The 17,257-nt window shown below is 40.8% G+C and overlaps 2 protein-coding genes across 2 annotated transcripts; both read left to right on the top strand.

Moving 5' to 3' along the window:
* Positions 1-136: 136 nt before the first annotated feature.
* On the top strand, positions 137-8,673 carry tfdp1b (transcription factor Dp-1, b). Its single transcript, XM_051120465.1, has 12 exons — positions 137-300; positions 2,120-2,189; positions 2,982-3,048; positions 4,283-4,392; positions 4,796-4,920; positions 5,151-5,313; positions 5,392-5,538; positions 5,619-5,687; positions 6,944-7,095; positions 7,174-7,340; positions 7,836-7,890; positions 8,011-8,673. The coding sequence occupies exons 2-12, from the start codon at positions 2,178-2,180 to the stop codon at positions 8,138-8,140; spliced, it is 1,197 nt and encodes a 398-aa protein (XP_050976422.1). The 5' UTR covers positions 137-300; positions 2,120-2,177; the 3' UTR covers positions 8,141-8,673.
* A 1,120-nt stretch (positions 8,674-9,793) lies between these two features.
* Positions 9,794-17,064, top strand: grk1a (G protein-coupled receptor kinase 1 a). The gene is made up of 7 exons (XM_051104400.1): positions 9,794-11,080; positions 12,696-12,823; positions 13,379-13,536; positions 13,645-13,728; positions 13,902-14,026; positions 14,979-15,180; positions 15,639-17,064. The coding sequence occupies exons 1-7, from the start codon at positions 10,379-10,381 to the stop codon at positions 15,929-15,931; spliced, it is 1,692 nt and encodes a 563-aa protein (XP_050960357.1). The 5' UTR covers positions 9,794-10,378; the 3' UTR covers positions 15,932-17,064.
* The last annotated feature ends 193 nt before the right edge of the window (positions 17,065-17,257 follow it).

Below are 17,257 nucleotides of genomic sequence, written 5' to 3'. Positions count from 1 at the left end.
TGAATCATTGATTCATTTGCGAACCGATTCGCTAAAATGACTCGGGATTTCCCAGTGGCAGTTCAAAGGATTTTCGAATCGTTACGTGTGGAGATGTGAATGCGCGCTGACGTCACGCCGCGCGTATCCAATCAGCTCGCGTCCTCACAGGACACCGCCAAGCTTAGTTTGACTGCTGTGTGTAGCAGCTGAAGCAGCTCGCGTAGACGCTCCGATTCTGGCGCGATAAACACAGAATTTGTCCCGCTAACTGTAAATATCGGCGCGAGTTATGACGGGGATGTGAGCGGGCTGGTTACGGTAAGAGAAACGGCGACGGTCAGCGTGTGTTACGTAGTTTGTGTGCAGTATGTGAGTGTAACGTAAGTGGAAGCGTTAGCTCGCTAGGTTCGGTTAGCTTAGCTGTAGCCGCGTCGAGCTAACGCGATATGGTCATCTATTGAGAAACGAACGACGCGTCTACAGCGCGAGGCTCGCGACGCGAGGATGATTCGCGCGGACGAACGAACGGAAGCTTCATCCGTTCATTTGAACACAAAAACGCGTCAGAAAAGTGTGACTGGTGTTTGTTTATGTTTGTAGTCCGCGCGTTTCTCACTCAGAGCTCATCAATATTCATATTAAACTGATAAACATGTGCTCGAGGTTATTAAACATGCATTATTTAACTTCATTTCTGACTGTATGTGAGTTTGCATGGTTGCGTGATTTATGTTTTGAGCAAATGTAGGTCACAGTCGTCTCTCATCAGGTCAGTCATTAGTAATGTGTTTGTACAGTTGTCACTGTATTGTCATCAGCTGCTGTGTCTTGAGCATCTCTCCTTTGTTTAAATGCGAACTCGAAGAGTTCGTCAGGGTTTGGCCGATGGAAAGAGCTGTTTGTAAAATCACAAGCCGAGTTTCTGAGTAAAACAGGTTTTAGCGAGAAAATAACGTTGCTTTACTGATGCTGAATTCATTAGAGGGTAGAAAGTAAATGCATCAGATTGGATTCAGTTTGGTAAATTTGAGGAGGGCTTGATGACGTCAGCTGGAAGGAAAGTCGTTTCAAAAAGTGGGATGAGTTATTGCATTCTCGTGTTTTTCCTTCAGAATATTGTGCTGTAATTGTTAACATTGTCACTGTCATTGAATTGAATGCTAAAATAACATTTTAATTCATATTAAAGGATTATTCCACTTCCAAGATAAAAATTTCATGATAATTTACTCATGCCCATGTCACATGTTCATGTCTTTCATTCTTTCTTCAGTTGCAAAGAAACGTGTTTTTTAAGGAAAACACTGTAGGATTTGTCCATATAGTAGACTTCAGTGGTGCTTAACAGATTAAAGGTTAAACGTGCAGCTTCAAAGGGCTCCAAACGATCCCAGCAATTGGTTATTTCCAAAAAAATTACAATTTAGATACTTTTTAACCACAAATGCTCCTCTTGTCTAGCTCGGTGATGTGCGCTCTGGGTCAATACAGTTAGGTTATATTGAAAAACTCCCATCTCATTTTCTCCTCCAACTTCCAAATCGTCCTACATCGCTGCAGAAGTACCGACCCAGTGTTTACAAAGTGAAGATGCAAGAAAGATCAAACACCCTTTACAAAAAAAGGTCAAATGGTGATGTAGGACGATTTTGATTTTTGAAGTTGGAGGAGAAAATGAGATGGGTGTTTTTTGACATACCCTAACTGTACTGACCCGGATTACACAGAGAACACATGCGCATCACGGAGCTAGACGAGACAAGTATTTGTGGTTAAGTGTATAGATAATCATTTTATTTAAGAAAATGACTGATCGTTTTGTAGATAAGACTCTTATTCCTCAGCTGGAATCATTTAGAGCCTGTTGAAACTGCATTTTTAGTCCACTATTGACGTCCACTATGTGGAGTCAAATCCTCAAATGTTTTCCTTAATAAACTTTGCGACTGAAGAAAGAAAGACATGAATATTTTGGATGACAAGGAGGTGAGTACATTATCTGGAAATTTGTATTCTGGGAGTGGAGAATTCCTTTAGGATTAGAGTTGTACTAGGGTCTGTTTTGCTATGTTGTTGTTGTTGTTGTTTTTTAAGCTTATCGTGCAGATTGTTTCATGTTTCATATTTGTGTTCTCAGCTGAACTGCAGTCACAGACCAAAGACTGACCACACGCTCTGGTCACCGCACAGTCATCATGGCTAAAGATGTGAGAATTGCACACATTACAAGATTACACACTCAAACTTATCACAGTTTCCTAAAACTGACAGCCATTAAAAACACTTTTGTTACTTGAAATGCAATATAAAAACGTTATATTCAAGTGCCAATGCAATAATTCTCTGTTGAATTTACCTGAAATAAAAATGTACTAAACTGCATAGACATTAAAAACATGCAACATACAAAAATTAAAGTGAAACTGGAAACGATGCATACAAAAACCTGATTCAAAATACTAAAATAACTCTGGTTTATTGTAGCATTTATTTCCTTGTTCACAGTTGTTTTACATATCTAATTTACATTTGGCAATTGTGGTTTAGTCTGAATTGACCGTTCAAGGAGGAAAATGTGAAACTCGTATATAAGTGTGGATGAAATCAAACAAATCTAGCAGCATAGAAACAGTATGATGACATAGTTATTCCTGATGTGAGCTGTGATGACCAGTGATGTTTCTGTTGAACTGAAACTGACACTCTGTGTGTTTGTGTGTGTGTCTCCATGCAGACGTGTGCGCTCACACACACTCACTCACATCTCTGTTGTTATCAAAAGCTGCAAGACTTGAATATTTAATTTCTCAATAGGTGTTGTTGAGGTTTCAGCTGCGGGGCTTGTTTAGATGGTTTCTATGGTTGCACTAGGGATTACTAGACACAACCAGCAGCTGTTACACTCATCATGTTCTTTCCAGTATTTTTGATCTGATTATAATCTCAAAGAAGCCTTAGAGAAGAGTCATCTGTTTACTGTGATTCTCTCTGATCTTCAGGCTGGACTTAAAGAAACCAATGGAGAGATAAAGGTGTTTGTCAACCAGAGTCTGAGTCCAGGGAAACGTGAGTACACGCTAACACATGATTTAGTAAGGACCTTATCAATAACATAAGAAACCAATAAGATAAAGTACAATAGTTGGTCTCACTTTATATTAAGTATGTATTGGGAGATGTACTTGCGTCAAAAAACAAGTACAGTATGCTTAATGTGGTCCTATTGCATTGCAAAACACTTGCTGCTATTGAGGTTTGGTGGTATGGGTGGTATGGGTAGGTTTAAGGCGGGTTAAGGTGTAAGGCAGGGGTGCTAAACCCTGTTTCTGGAGATCTACCTTCCTGCAGAGTTCATCTCCAACCCTGATCAAACACACCTGAACCAACTAATTAGGATCTGAAGGAGCACTTGATAATTACATTACAGACAAGTGTGATTGATCACGGTTGGAACTAAACTCTGCAGGAAAGTAGATCTCCAGGAACAGGGTTGGTCGCCCCTGGTGTAAGGGATGGGTCAACAGTGTAATTATAAATGTATTAACAGAAATTAATTACAGATGTAATTACATGCAGGTATTTTTAAACTGTAAGTGTAACGTAAATACATGTATGTACACAAGTGCATTGTATCAAATGATTAATTTGTAAGTACATAGTATTTAAGGCCGCTTAATATAAAGTGGGACCCAGTAATTACTATGCAAAATATAGCCATGAGGTTTTGTGGTCTTAATAATTACATAAAACATTATTCCTCTTAACATGAAACTAGCTTCATCAAGTTCGTCCTGTTATAAGTACACCACAAGTCAAAAGTTTGGGGTCAGTAAGATCATTTTTAATGCTTTCATTCATCAAGGATGCATTAAATTGATGCAAAGTGCCAGTGAAGACATTTCTAATGTTACAAAAGATTTCTATTTTTAAAAAATGCTGTTCTTTTGAACTTACTGTTTATCTGAGAATCCTGAAAAACAAAATGCATCACAGTTTCCACAAAAATATTGTGCAGCACAACTGTTTTCAACACTGATAATAATCATAAATGTTTGTTGAGCAGCAAATCAGCATATTAGAATGATTTCTGAAGGATCATGTGACACCGAAGACTGGATTAAAGATACTGAAAATTCAGCTTTTGATTGAATAAAAGCAGCTGAGAATGAGTTAACTAGTCCTTATTGTGCTCATGTGGTGACGGTGACTTCCTGACCTGCAGGGGTCGCTGTGATGAAACAAACAGCACATGTTGATCGGGACTTATGAATATTAATGAGGTGTGTGTGTGTGTGTGCAGCTGCAGGTGTTCTGTCTCTCCTAACAGTTCATCCGGCGTCAGTGACTGCGGTCAAACAGATTCTGCCCAAAACTCTCACGGCTGCGGGCGCTAATGTGCTGCCACACGTGGTAAGACAACCCTGCCGTTTCATAAATACTCTGTGTTTACTGAATCCTACTCTTGAGTCACATGACAACACACAGACCCCTCACCAGCCCCTCCCACTGTCTCCATGGCGATAAGCCCTCCATTAACATTGTGTGAGGTGACCCGGGAAAGTCTGTAAGCAGATCACAGAACGCTGGAGTCAGCAGGATTACGCTCCTCATCATCCTATTATTACACACAGGTAGATGTGCTCAGGTGCTCGTGGGTCGAGACGGGCTGGACCGGTGACCACTCCAGACTAATGCGTGTCAGAAGCACAGAATTCACTCTGATGTACTCCAGTGTTCAGTCACACTGCTTATTTGTGTTGAGAGTCGCAGTGATGATGATGATGATGGAGTGAGCGTCTCTCTGTTCCTGCAGGTGTTCGGCACTCCTCAGAGGAGCAGCGTCCCCACCGGCGTCCTGTTAACCAGCCCGCGCACGCCCACCACTCACTTCCACACGCCACAGACCCAGACACAAGAGTCCTCGCCCTGGTCGACCGGGTTAGTTAACCCGTCTGCATCCATCACACAAACACAGCATCATCTGTGCACAAACATCTGCAGCCAGACACATCAGACATGATCACAACATCATTTGCAGGGATGAAGTCGTCATGCGGACCTCATCTAAAGTTACTGAACATCATTCACTGACATTCATGGACTGACTGCAAAACTCAGCTGATGCTGTGATAATATCCATAATATAATAAGCATAACTCCTCTGGCAGGCGCAGCAGGAAGGGCGATAAGAACGGGAAGGGCTTGCGGCATTTCTCCATGAAGGTGTGTGAGAAGGTGCAGAAGAAAGTGGTGACGTCCTACAACGAGGTGGCAGATGAGCTGGTGGCCGAGTTCAGCTCTGGAGACAACAACATCTCCCCGAACGACGCGGTCAGTCCTTAACCCTCACGCTCACTTTCTGTCGGGCAAAGAGCCGTCACTCACTCGCTCATGTGTTTTGTCCTCCAGCACGTGTATGACCAGAAGAACATCCGGCGACGGGTTTACGACGCTCTGAATGTCCTGATGGCCATGAACATCATCTCCAAAGACAAGAAGGAGATCAAATGGATCGGGTTCCCCACCAACTCAGCGCAGGAGTGTCAGGATCTGGAGGTCAGTCCGTGAGGAGCACAGAGGGTTTCTGTCGAGCTTTGTTTTCACGAATGTGGATAAACCTGTTTTTTACTCTGAAGGCCGAGCGGCAGAGACGACTGGAGAGAATCAAACACAAGCAGTCTCAGCTGCAGGAGCTCATACTGCAGGTACAGCTCCTCACTTCCTGTCTGTACAATGAAAGACAAGTAATGTGAGGCCTTTTGTTGTTTTTTCACTTCAGTTAAAGCACTAACCTCAAATTGTTTTTCAGCATCTAATTTAATAAAACTACATATATATATATATATATATATATATATATATAAAATCAACGTTTGTGTAAACATTAATCGCACAATATTCTCATGACAATTTACTGAACATGTACACCAAGATTTTCATTACAGATTTCTTATTTAATGGCATTTATTTTGATCGAATAATGTTTTATGTAGACAATTTTTTTTTGTATTAATTGTACAATATTTTTGTTAAAAGTAAGCACAACTAAGCCCCAGACTGTCATTATGAATGTCTTATAACAGCATTTAGCAAAATCATCAAAATAAAATCTCATTTTATATATATATGATTATTTTGTGTGTGTGAAGACGACATCTTGATTAGCTGCAGAATATTTTAATGACAATTAAGCCCATTTGAACACCAAATTAAGTGTGTAGTTTGATAAAACCATATAAATGAAATGAAATTATTTTTTGTGTTTTTTGGTTATTTGCATGACAATCAAGCACATTTAACCCTTAAATTTGCATGACAGATGTCTTGATTACCAGCATTTAGTTTGACAAAACAATAGAATTCCACACTTTCACAAACAGTTAAGTACATTTAAGTCATGCATTTACATTTTAGGTGACCCTGGACCACAAAACCATAACCAGAAAAGCTGAATATATATAAGCTATATTTATTCTTAATATATATATATATATATATATATATATATATATATATATATATAGATTTGAAAATCTGCAATCTAATGGTGCAAAAAAGTTATTTTGAAAATCACCTTTAAAGTAGTCCAAATTAAGTTCTTAGCAATGCATATTACTAATCAAAAATTAAGTTTTGATATATTTACAGTAGTAAATTTACAAAATATCTTCATGGAACATGATCTTTACTTAATATCCTAATGATTTTTGGAAAAATTGACAATTTTGACTGCTACAAATATACCTGTGCTACTTAAGACTGGTTTTGTGCTTCAGGGTCACACAATTTTTATTTTATTTTAAAAAAAAAAAATGATGGCAAATCTCTTGATTTTCCCCCCAAATAAGTGAATCTGAACTCTCATGCTCACTGTATGCTACTCATACAATTTATGATTTATGATGATGATTTTATAATTTTTATGAAGTCTTTATGATTGTTTTTTTTTCGTAATTTGCAGCAAATTGCCTTTAAGAACCTGGTGCAGCGCAATCGTCAGGCGGAGCAGCAGAGCAAGAGACCTCCACCTCCGAACACGGTCATCCACCTGCCCTTCATCATCGTCAACACCAGCAAGAAAACCGTCATCGACTGCAGCATCTCCAACGACAAGTGAGCACGCGCCGCGTGTTCTTTCTGCCGCTGCCGTCTGCTCCTCCCGTCTCTGACGCGGCGCTTCTGTCTCCGCAGGTTCGAGTATCTCTTCAACTTCGACAACATGTTTGAGATCCACGATGACGTGGAGGTGCTGAAGCGCATGGGCATGGCGTTCGGCCTGGAGTCGGGCCGCTGCAGCCCGGAGCAGCTGAAGATCGCCAAGACTCTCGTTCCCAAAGCCCTGCAGCCGTACGTCACAGGTCAGAGCCGCCGTGTGTGTGTCTCAGCTGTATTACATGAAGTTTTCAGACCTGATTTTTCCTGTTTATTTCCGTGAAGCTGCTTTGAGTCAGTCTGTATCGTATGAAGTGCTATAGAAGTACACGGTCAAAAGTTTGGGATCTGTGTGAATTTTTTTATTTTATTTTTTTTTTATGTATTTTAAATAAGTTTCTAATGCTCATCAAGGCTGCGTTTATTTGATCAAAAATCAAATTAGATCATGTGACACTTAAGACTGGAGTAACAGCTGATGAAAATTCAGCTTTGCATCACAGGAATAAATTATATTTTAAAGTATATTAAATTAAAAAACATTATTTTGTATTGTAATAACATTTTGCAGTATTGTTTTTCCAGGTCCTGTATTTTTGATCAAATAAATGAGCATAAGAGACCTCTTTTAAAAACATTACAAGTCTTACATGTGACTGAGCTTCATGAGCAAGTGAACACTTTTTTTTTTGATATTGTAGAAATGGCGCAGGGTGCCATTAACCAGCTGATCGGAGAGCTGTCCCATGTGGCCACGTGAGTATCACATGATCTTTGTAATGTTATGTAATAATTGCATTTAGTTGATATTTAAGTAGTGAGACTGAAAAAAGCTGAAGTTTCAGCGTGATGACAAGAGTTTCTGTGTGCGCCCAGTGACCGCGGCGCGTCCAGCTCCAACGGGTCCCACCACAGCAGCTCCAGGGTGGAGACGCCCACATCCTACATGGAGGATGAAGAGGACGACGATGACGAAGAGGACTTCGATGATGATGAGGACGATTAGGACGGGTGTGGAGCTGCTGATTGTGATCTCTGGGATCGTATGCAGATTCCCTTTGTTCCCCCAGTTCTTTGAAACTCCATGTTGTGATCCTGCTGTAAGGATTCCCTCAAATGCTTCCCATAATTCTTCAGCTCAGTCTATTATCTCCAGTAGCTTATGAGCAGATAAGCTCGAGTGATCGTCTTTGTGCTGCTGCTCCTGCTGGCGGCTCGAGCTTCAGGGCTACTTTTGAAGAAACTCCTGCGCTGCGAGTTACACGGGACGTTTATCACTGTTCGCCGAGGCTGAATTTTCTACCCTGTTTTGTTGTGATTCGCTCTCATAGGCAGCTATTTTTGATATCGGCGCTTTTTGTGGACGTTTGTCGTGACGGATGGAGCTCCGATCACCGCAGCTCTTCAATCACAGATGCTTTGAACATGAGATCAACACGTCTCAAACAAACGTCTAGCCTTTTTTGTACAATGTAACAAATACTAAAGAAATATACTTTTCTTATCCATGTATAGAAATTAAACTGAAAGGATGATTTATATGCTTGTGTGCTTGTTTTTTGTGTCTCTAAATAACATTATTAGATGTTTAAGTGCATTTGTGAAAGATGAAATGAATGTGCAGTCATTATTTAATTTGCAATATATCAAAACTGCAAGACCCTCATTCAAAAGACTGAGAAAGGAAACTTAGGGGTAAATAGCAAATAGTATGTGACCCTGGACCACAAAACCAGTCGTAAGGGTACATTTTTCGAAATAGAGATTTATACATCATCTGAAAGCTGAATAAATAAGCTTAAGTTTGTTAGGACAAGACAATATTTGGTTGAGATACAGCGATCTGAAAAAAAAATCTAAATATTGAGAAAATCACCTTTAAAGTTGTTAGCAATGCATATTACTATATTTATGGTAGGAAATTTACAAAATATCTTCAAGGAACATGATCTTTATCCTAATGATTTTTGCATAAAAGAAAAATTGTTTTGACCCACACAATGTATTTTTATCTATTGCTACAAATATACCCATGATACTTATGACTGGTTTTGTGCTTCGGGGTCACATGACTCATGTAGTTCAATAATAGTGTTCTCTTGTGCAATAACAGTAAGTTTAATTTATTTACTTTTTTTTTTTTTTTGCATTGACCCAACAACAAAACCAGTCATAAGGGTCAGTCTTTTAAAACTGAGATTTATACGTCATCCAAAATGACCTAAATATGGGGTAAAAAATTATACTTATAAAATACGTATAAAACTGAAAAATTTAATTCAACTTCCATTAAATGTCTACTTAATCCTTAAGGGAAGTAAGAAAGATATGAAAAACATATTTTCAGCATCCAATCAGTTCATTGTGGATGAAAAACCAAACATTTTCCTTGAATATTCAACCATAAAAATTCACCACACAGCGGTAGATGTGACCACACCTAAGTTTCTTTCCAGACACGTTAGTCTTTTGGGGATTTTGTTGGTCCAAGCTGGCCTGTCACCTCTAACCAACTTGGCTCCAACCAGGCTAACCAACTGGTAGTCCAGCATATCAACCATCTGGACCGGCTGATGACAATGATGATGACCAGCTGGGATTTACCAGCAGGACATGAGCCTCTTTTGTCATTCAGAATACTGTTGCTCGTCTTCATCCAGCTTTTCTTGCTTGAGGTGTCAGAAGGCAGTCAGATCTTTGAGACATGTTTCTGGCCAAGTGCTAATTCTGCAGTACTTTTCATGTTTTAGACACTGCTATGTTAATCAGTTTGCAGTTGAATGTCTCTCGTGTTCTGTAGAACCTCTATGACTGAATGTGCTTGAGTCATCTGAAGAGATTCTGAACTCTGGAACTCTTATAGAACGTCGGACAAGTGTTCGGAGTGTCATTGTGGCGAGTGATGTTCTCGCTCCTCCATCAGTGAGAGGTGTTAACCTCGGAAGGTATTATGGAGTTAGAGGATAAAGCCTTATGAAAGATGTTGAGTCAGGTGGATCCGTCTGTGTGTGTTCCAGGGCTTATCGTTCACTTTGCCATCAGACTCGAAACGTCGTGCTGGATCCATCGCTCGCTGTCCATTCCTCTGCATCTGGACCTCCGGCGTCTCCGCTGAGGACCGTGGCCTCTCTCGTCTCGTCCAGTCTCACGGCGCTGAGCTCCAATGCTCTCGCTGTGACCCTTGAGCTGCCAGTCTCGTCTCGTTCTCACTCCGACAGTCCACGTTCAGCTCCTTGACCTCGCCATGGACATCGGCGGCCTGACTACGGTGGTGGCCAACTCGGCGTACATCTCGGCCCGTGGCAGTTTCGATGGCACGGCCAACCCGGCGGCCAACCGAGACAAGAAGTACCACGCCAAACTCAAGCTGCCCCACATCACGGTGTGCGAAGGCCTGCGAGAAACTCTGGACCTGCAGTTCAAGAGCATCTGCGTGGAGCAGCCCATCGGCAAACGGCTGTTTCAAGAGTTCCTGGAAACCGCCAACGAGTACAAGGGCCCGTGTCGCCTCTGGAAGGACATCGAGGCGTACGACACCGCCGAGGATAAAGACCGAGTTCAGAAAGCCGCCAAAATCCTCCAGCGGTACATGGATCCTTCGGCCAAGCACTTCTGCCCGTTTTTACCCGAGAACGACATCACCAAGGTGAAGGAGCGGCACGAGGAGGCGGCGGACGACCTGTTCGTGCAGATCCAGGCCAGTGTGTTCGACTTCCTCAAAGAGGTTCCCTTCACCTTCTATCTAGAGACCATGTACTTTAAGCGCTTCCTGCAGTGGAAGTGGCTGGAGATGCAGCCCGTAGCCGAGGACTGGTTCCTGGACTTCCGTGTTCTGGGGAAGGGGGGATTCGGAGAGGTGTCCGCCTGTCAGATGAGGGCCACGGGGAAGCTCTACGCCTGCAAGAAGCTCAACAAGAAGAGGCTGAAGAAGAGGAAAGGCTATGAGGTACGAAAGCAGCTCCACGTCTTTGGTTGAGGTTTGGTTATGAGGGTCTTTCTTGGGAAAAGGTACCACTGGCATCCAAAGGACTTACCGCTAACAGAATGAAGAGTTTTCTCTGTTATCCATTCAAAGTATGGAAAATCCAAAGTTAATGGGGCTGAAATAGGTTTAGTGAGGATAAATGAAATGAAATGGGTAAATATGTTTTTTGGGCGTCTTTGGCCTGTAACGACTGAAACCATTTGAGCTGCTCTTCCCACAAAGTTGATCCATTCTTCACTAAATTTGGTGCAGATAGTCTTTAGAACCTTACTGATAAAATTAATCAATTAGATATTTGAAATTTAAAAGTGTGTGTTTTAAACACAATAAATTCAACTATGTGATCACTTGTAAAAGTAAAAACAACATCACACATTTTTAGGCACAAATGGCACGTTTCCTCATTTATTCGTGGAGATTTCCAGGTTAACAGCTATGCATTGCTAGACTAGTAATGGTAACACTTAGATAACAGGACATGGATCCTGATTGACATGTTGGTTTTGTGTGATTAAGCAGCTCAGACGTGACATTGATGATGAAGGTGAAGGCTTTACTGCAGGTGATATGCTTTACTAGCGCTTCACTCCAACAAACTAAATTATGAAATGATCAAACAAAAGTAGTTTGAGCTTTTTTTCAGTTTTGGGCTGTTAACTGCTTTCTGTTGGAATAAAAGATGAAAACCTCTGGTGATCATTAAGGACACTGAGTTCAGCAGATCATCATATTCCTCTTAATTCTTCATCAGTATTGTTCAAACATGCATGTTTTAATGGTTTGACGTGTCTGTAAGCATCGGTCAGATGAGCGAACGGTGCTGTGGACCAGCGGCAGCATTACAGCCGATGAAGCTTTAGCGCTTTGGCCTTCAGCTCATTATGAAATGCAACTCCAACACATTTAATTATGGAACAGATTTGTTGTGGAAATCCTGGACCGGAAGAACTCTGGAGACGACACTGGACACTGAGTCCACAGATGATTCCTTAGATGTTAATAATGACCTCATTCATAGTCGCAAGCCTGAAAACATCATTCATAGACAGAGTATTGTGCTGTTTGGAAACATTCGCTCAAGCATCATTAATGACGTGACTCTGGGAAATGCATCTTGCGTGTGTCATAATGCATGAAATAAAACTAGTGCAACTAGTGCACCGGTTCACATGCAAATGATGTCATAGTATATAAACAGCATCTGCAGAACATCTGTGTCAGTATACTAAGGTCTTTAAAATGTATTTTGTGTGTTTTGCTCTTTCTACATGTATGTGTTCATCTGAACAACATGCTTTTATATACAGCAGGGTCCAAATGTCAGAGCAACAGTGGAAAGGCATAATTTTTTCAAATTCAATTTTCATTTTCAATTATATTAATAACAGTTTGATTGAAAAATCGACATGAACATGAAAGAATTGCATCAATTGATCATTCCCTCTGATGTGCTTAATTGATTTAAATCTGACGTTTGTCTGCTGTATGTTTATGAGTGTTTGCTCCCATCTGTTGTCAGTATGACGGTGTGGAGCTGAAGATCATCCGTCACACTCGTGTTGTTCTGTTCTGACAGGGCGCCATGGTGGAGAAACGGATCCTGGCTCGAGTTCACAGTAGATTCATCGTGTCTCTGGCTTACGCCTTCCAGACCAAAACAGAGCTGTGTCTGGTCATGACCATCATGAACGGAGGAGACCTGAGGTCAGTCACACACACTCGATGAATCATGGCCGTTCTTTAGAATGACTGTATTATTATTGCTTGTATTGTAGCCAGATGTTATTCTGGACGTTTTTGGCCTCTAATGACTGATATAGAGCAAAATCATTTGAGCTGCTCCTCCCACAAAGTTCATCTGATCTTCACCAAATTTGGTGCAGATAGTCTTTAGAACCTTGCTGATACAATAAATCACATAGATATTAGATATTCAAAAGCGTGTGTTTTAAACCCAATAAATTCACCTTGGCGACCGCTTGTATCGCGCCTATGCTTTTAGGTGCTCAGATGAAACCTAGAATGTGATCTTGAGCCCAAACGCTCAGGGCAGTCATTTCTGTGAGAGCGCCACCTACTGGTTTAATGTTAAGATTAAATCTCCTCATAACCTTTGACCCAGTAGGCCTGAAATGGCTCTTATGTACTGCATTTTTGATGATGTCATTGCCCTGCTCCACCTGTGATTGCTGGTTTCATGTTTTATTTTATTTTTAAATGTTATTTAACTTATTTTTTTCATGAATTTATGTTTTGCAGGTACCACATCTATAACGTGGATGAGAATAACCCAGGGTTTTCTGAAGCTAGAGCGTGTTATTACGCTGCTCAGATCATTCAAGGCCTGGAGCATCTTCACCAGAAGAGAATCATCTACAGAGACCTGAAACCAGAGAACGTTCTGCTAGATAATGAAGGTGAACATGATCAAGTGCATCACTCATCAACAAACACACACACACACACACACACATCTGATGGGTCGAGAGTCATTTCGGTCACACGTGTCATGCTGGTGTTTTCAGGTCACGTCCGTATCTCTGATCTCGGCTTGGCTGTGGAGCTCGCAGACGACCAGCTCAAAACCAAAGGCTACGCTGGAACTCCAGGTGAGAAAACCTTTTCCATCACGTTCAAAGATCATGAGCAAAGCTCACACTCCAAGAATCATATCTTGATGCTCATATACAGGATATGTGTACATATACAGTGGCTCAGGAGTGCTGATGCTGTGAGGTTCATTTCTAAACATGTTCACCTGTGTGTGTGTGTGTGTGTTCAGGGTTCATGGCTCCAGAGCTGCTGAAGGGTGAAGAATATGATTACTCAGTAGATTACTTCACTCTCGGGGTCACGCTGTACGAGTTCATCGCCGCCAAAGGACCCTTCCGGACTCGAGGAGAGAAGGTGATGTTTGACATTCATTCTCCAGAGGATCTTTATTAGAATAACATTTATGCATTCAGCAGATGCTTTTTATCCAAAGTGACTCATGCAGAATGCATTTTTGCTTGGAATGGAGAAAATGCATGACTCTGTTGCAGCTAATTTTAACTTGAGTGTCATGCATGAGATGTTGCAAATGACAGCCAAACATGTCCGTCTACCACAAAGCAATGGAAAATGCATTCAACTTATGCATATTATGAGTTCATGCATTGCTTGGGAATCAAACCCATGACCTTGGCGTCGCAAGCGCCGTATGATCTTCCTACAAGGGGACATTTGATGGCACTTGGTAAATATAAACCTGTGCTCTAGTGAAGCGCATGGCAGATACAAACAGATCCTGCTTACATACACTACACATGATGTAAATCTGCAGGTGCAGATGATGTAGCAGAATAATATTCATGCATTTAATTCATTTATTTAATTCACATCTGTTAGGTTTCCTCTCATCCTGTGTTTTGGTGAAGCTCATAGAAACGGAGGAACGTTTGGCACGTTAGATGGGGAGCATCTGAACATTATTTATGTCATATTTGGCCTCTCAATCATCAGCCATTTCGTGTCAACCACAAATCAAAATTTGTTAGTATTAGCCGTTAAACTTCTAACACACTTTTTATCGTAGAGCTTGAATCATTGGTCAGATGATCAGATCGCGCTGGTTGAAATGTATACTGAAAAGACTTTGATACAGCAGATCATCGTAAGTGTGAATGAAATGAACAGCAGGACATCACTTGTGGATGTTTTGTGCTGGCAATGTTTGTTTGATTCCCAGGCAGTGAATGAACTGATCAAATGTATTTTGCTTTTTTAGCTTTAATGCAGTGAGTCACTTTGGATAAAAGTATGAGCCAAATAATTCTATCATTTAGATTCGTTGTGTGACAAATGTTGTGCTGCTCAGGTGGAGAATAAAGAGGTGAAGAAGCGGATCCTGAACGACCCGGTGACATACCCAGAAACCTTCAGTGAGAACGCCAAGTCCGTCTGTGAGGGTCTGCTGGCTAAAGAGGTGGACAAGAGACTGGGCTTCAAGAACGGCACGTGTGACGAGCTGCGCACGCATCCATTCTTCAGCGAAATCAACTGGAGGAAACTCGACGCAGGTGTGAAGATGATCACAGTTTACTGCAAACACACAGCGGAATTAGGATTTAATTAACTTTACACTAGTGATCAAAAGTTTAGAATCAGTAAGATTTTTAAAATGTTTTAAAAGGTCTCTTCTGCTCACCAAATATCAAAAATGCTGTAAAAAATTTGAAATATTATTCTAATTTAAAACAGCTGTTTTCCCTGTGAATATCTGTTAAACTGTAATTTATTTCTGTGATGCGCAGCTGAATTTTCAGCATCATTACTCCAGTCTTCAGAGTCACGTGATCCTTCAGAAATCATTCTAATATGCTGATTTGCTGCTCAACAAACATTTCTGATTATTAGCAATCTTGAAAACAATTGTTGCACAATATTTGGTGAGCTGAAAAAGCCTTACTAAACACTAGTGCAGGTCCAGCAGATCTTGTCTTCCGAGTTGCACTAATGCCACACTGATGTCCTACAGGGATTCTGCCGCCTCCTTTCGTACCGGATTCCAAGACGGTCTACGCCAAGAATCTAGATGACGTGGGCGCTTTCTCCACGGTGAAGGGAGTCTGCCTGGAGGACGATGACAAGAATTTTTTCGATGAGTTTGCGTCGGGAAACATCTCCATCCCCTGGCAGGAGGAGATGATCGAGACGGGCATCTACGGCGAGCTGAACGTGTGGGGCCCGAACGGCACGGTGCCCAACGACCTGCGCCGAGAGTCCATCCTGGAGCAGCCGCCCAAATCCTCCACCTGCAGCGTCTCATAATCACAGCAGCTCTGAACTGTCAAATACAACATAGATGTACTCACAGCTTCAGCTGCTTTAAACACGTTGACATTTATTCTGAGAGCTCAGGGTGAAGGTTGAGTGTTAGTGATTATTGATCTTTTTGAGTTTATTGACCCGTAAACTGAGTTCAAGTGTTCACGCGCCGTTCTGTTTAAGCACACTTAGTGTTTAGGCTTTTAAACAGAACTGAATGAGACAGAATATCTAAGAATGAAGTATAATAACAACCGTAAGTAAAATTAACCCAATCATTTTATGTTCCGGTTAGTTTTACTGAAAATGCTTGTTAATGTTATTGCATTGGATTAAAACTTACTGACTTTACTCACACAAACATTGTTTGTCATTTAAATCATTTTCAACACAAAAGCTGTGCTGATTGTCAAAAAACAAGTTGATAAAAACATTCCCATTTTTGATGAAAATATAGCATAATGAGATTTACGGGCAAAAGCACAAATTAGGTACAAGATGATCAGTGCAGCACAAGATACTGACATTGTTCTCTGATTTGAATGTCAAACTGGACAAATGTCTCTGTGTATATTTGTGTTTTTAATCAATTACATGTGTAAAGTTCAAAAACAGGCTCAGGATTACAAATGTTCTGAATGTAGACTTTCATTTCTACAATGCACAAAAAAGTGTGCATTTCTCATTTGTACTGAATTGATTTTGAACTCTTTTCATCCTGAACTCAATGTTTTTGTCTTTGATCATAGTGTATTATTTTAATTGCTTTATTTAATGCCTTGATTGATTGTGATTACACACCATTGTTTTATGAGCCTGTCTGAGGTCGTTCACAGTACGAGCGAATGTTGTCTGAGGTCGAGCGATCGGTTAACGGGTTAGAGAATAGTCAGATGCTGTTGACTAGTCCTGCCATCGTTGCCATAAACACAAAGACGCTTCTATGCATGAATTGCTTTCTAAGTGCCCTAGCAAAGATACCAGCGGCTCTACTTTCTGAAAACCCAATTTTTATTCATGTAAAAAGCTGTAAATGTCTTTAGGTTGCATTGATTATTGAGGTACAAATCATCCTTTTGAATAATGTGATAGCTGTCATCTTTATGATTTCAAATAAATGTTTTGCCATAAATACACCTCAACTCAGTGTCTGTGTGATTTGAGAAAAATACAAAAAAAGTCACACCACTGATTTAAAGCCAGAATTCTTGTCCATTATAAGGCAGCCCGGGGCTAGTTGTCACACTTTTAGGTGGGTTTTTATTATTGAAAGTTTCTTTATATACTTTTTCACCTTTATTGCCCCCAAACACCCAAATATAAAGTTTA

Source organism: Labeo rohita, chromosome 1, assembly GCF_022985175.1.
Source record: "Labeo rohita strain BAU-BD-2019 chromosome 1, IGBB_LRoh.1.0, whole genome shotgun sequence".
Taxonomy (NCBI): Eukaryota; Metazoa; Chordata; class Actinopteri; order Cypriniformes; family Cyprinidae; genus Labeo; species Labeo rohita.
This window is presented reverse-complemented; position numbering and strand designations above follow the sequence as displayed.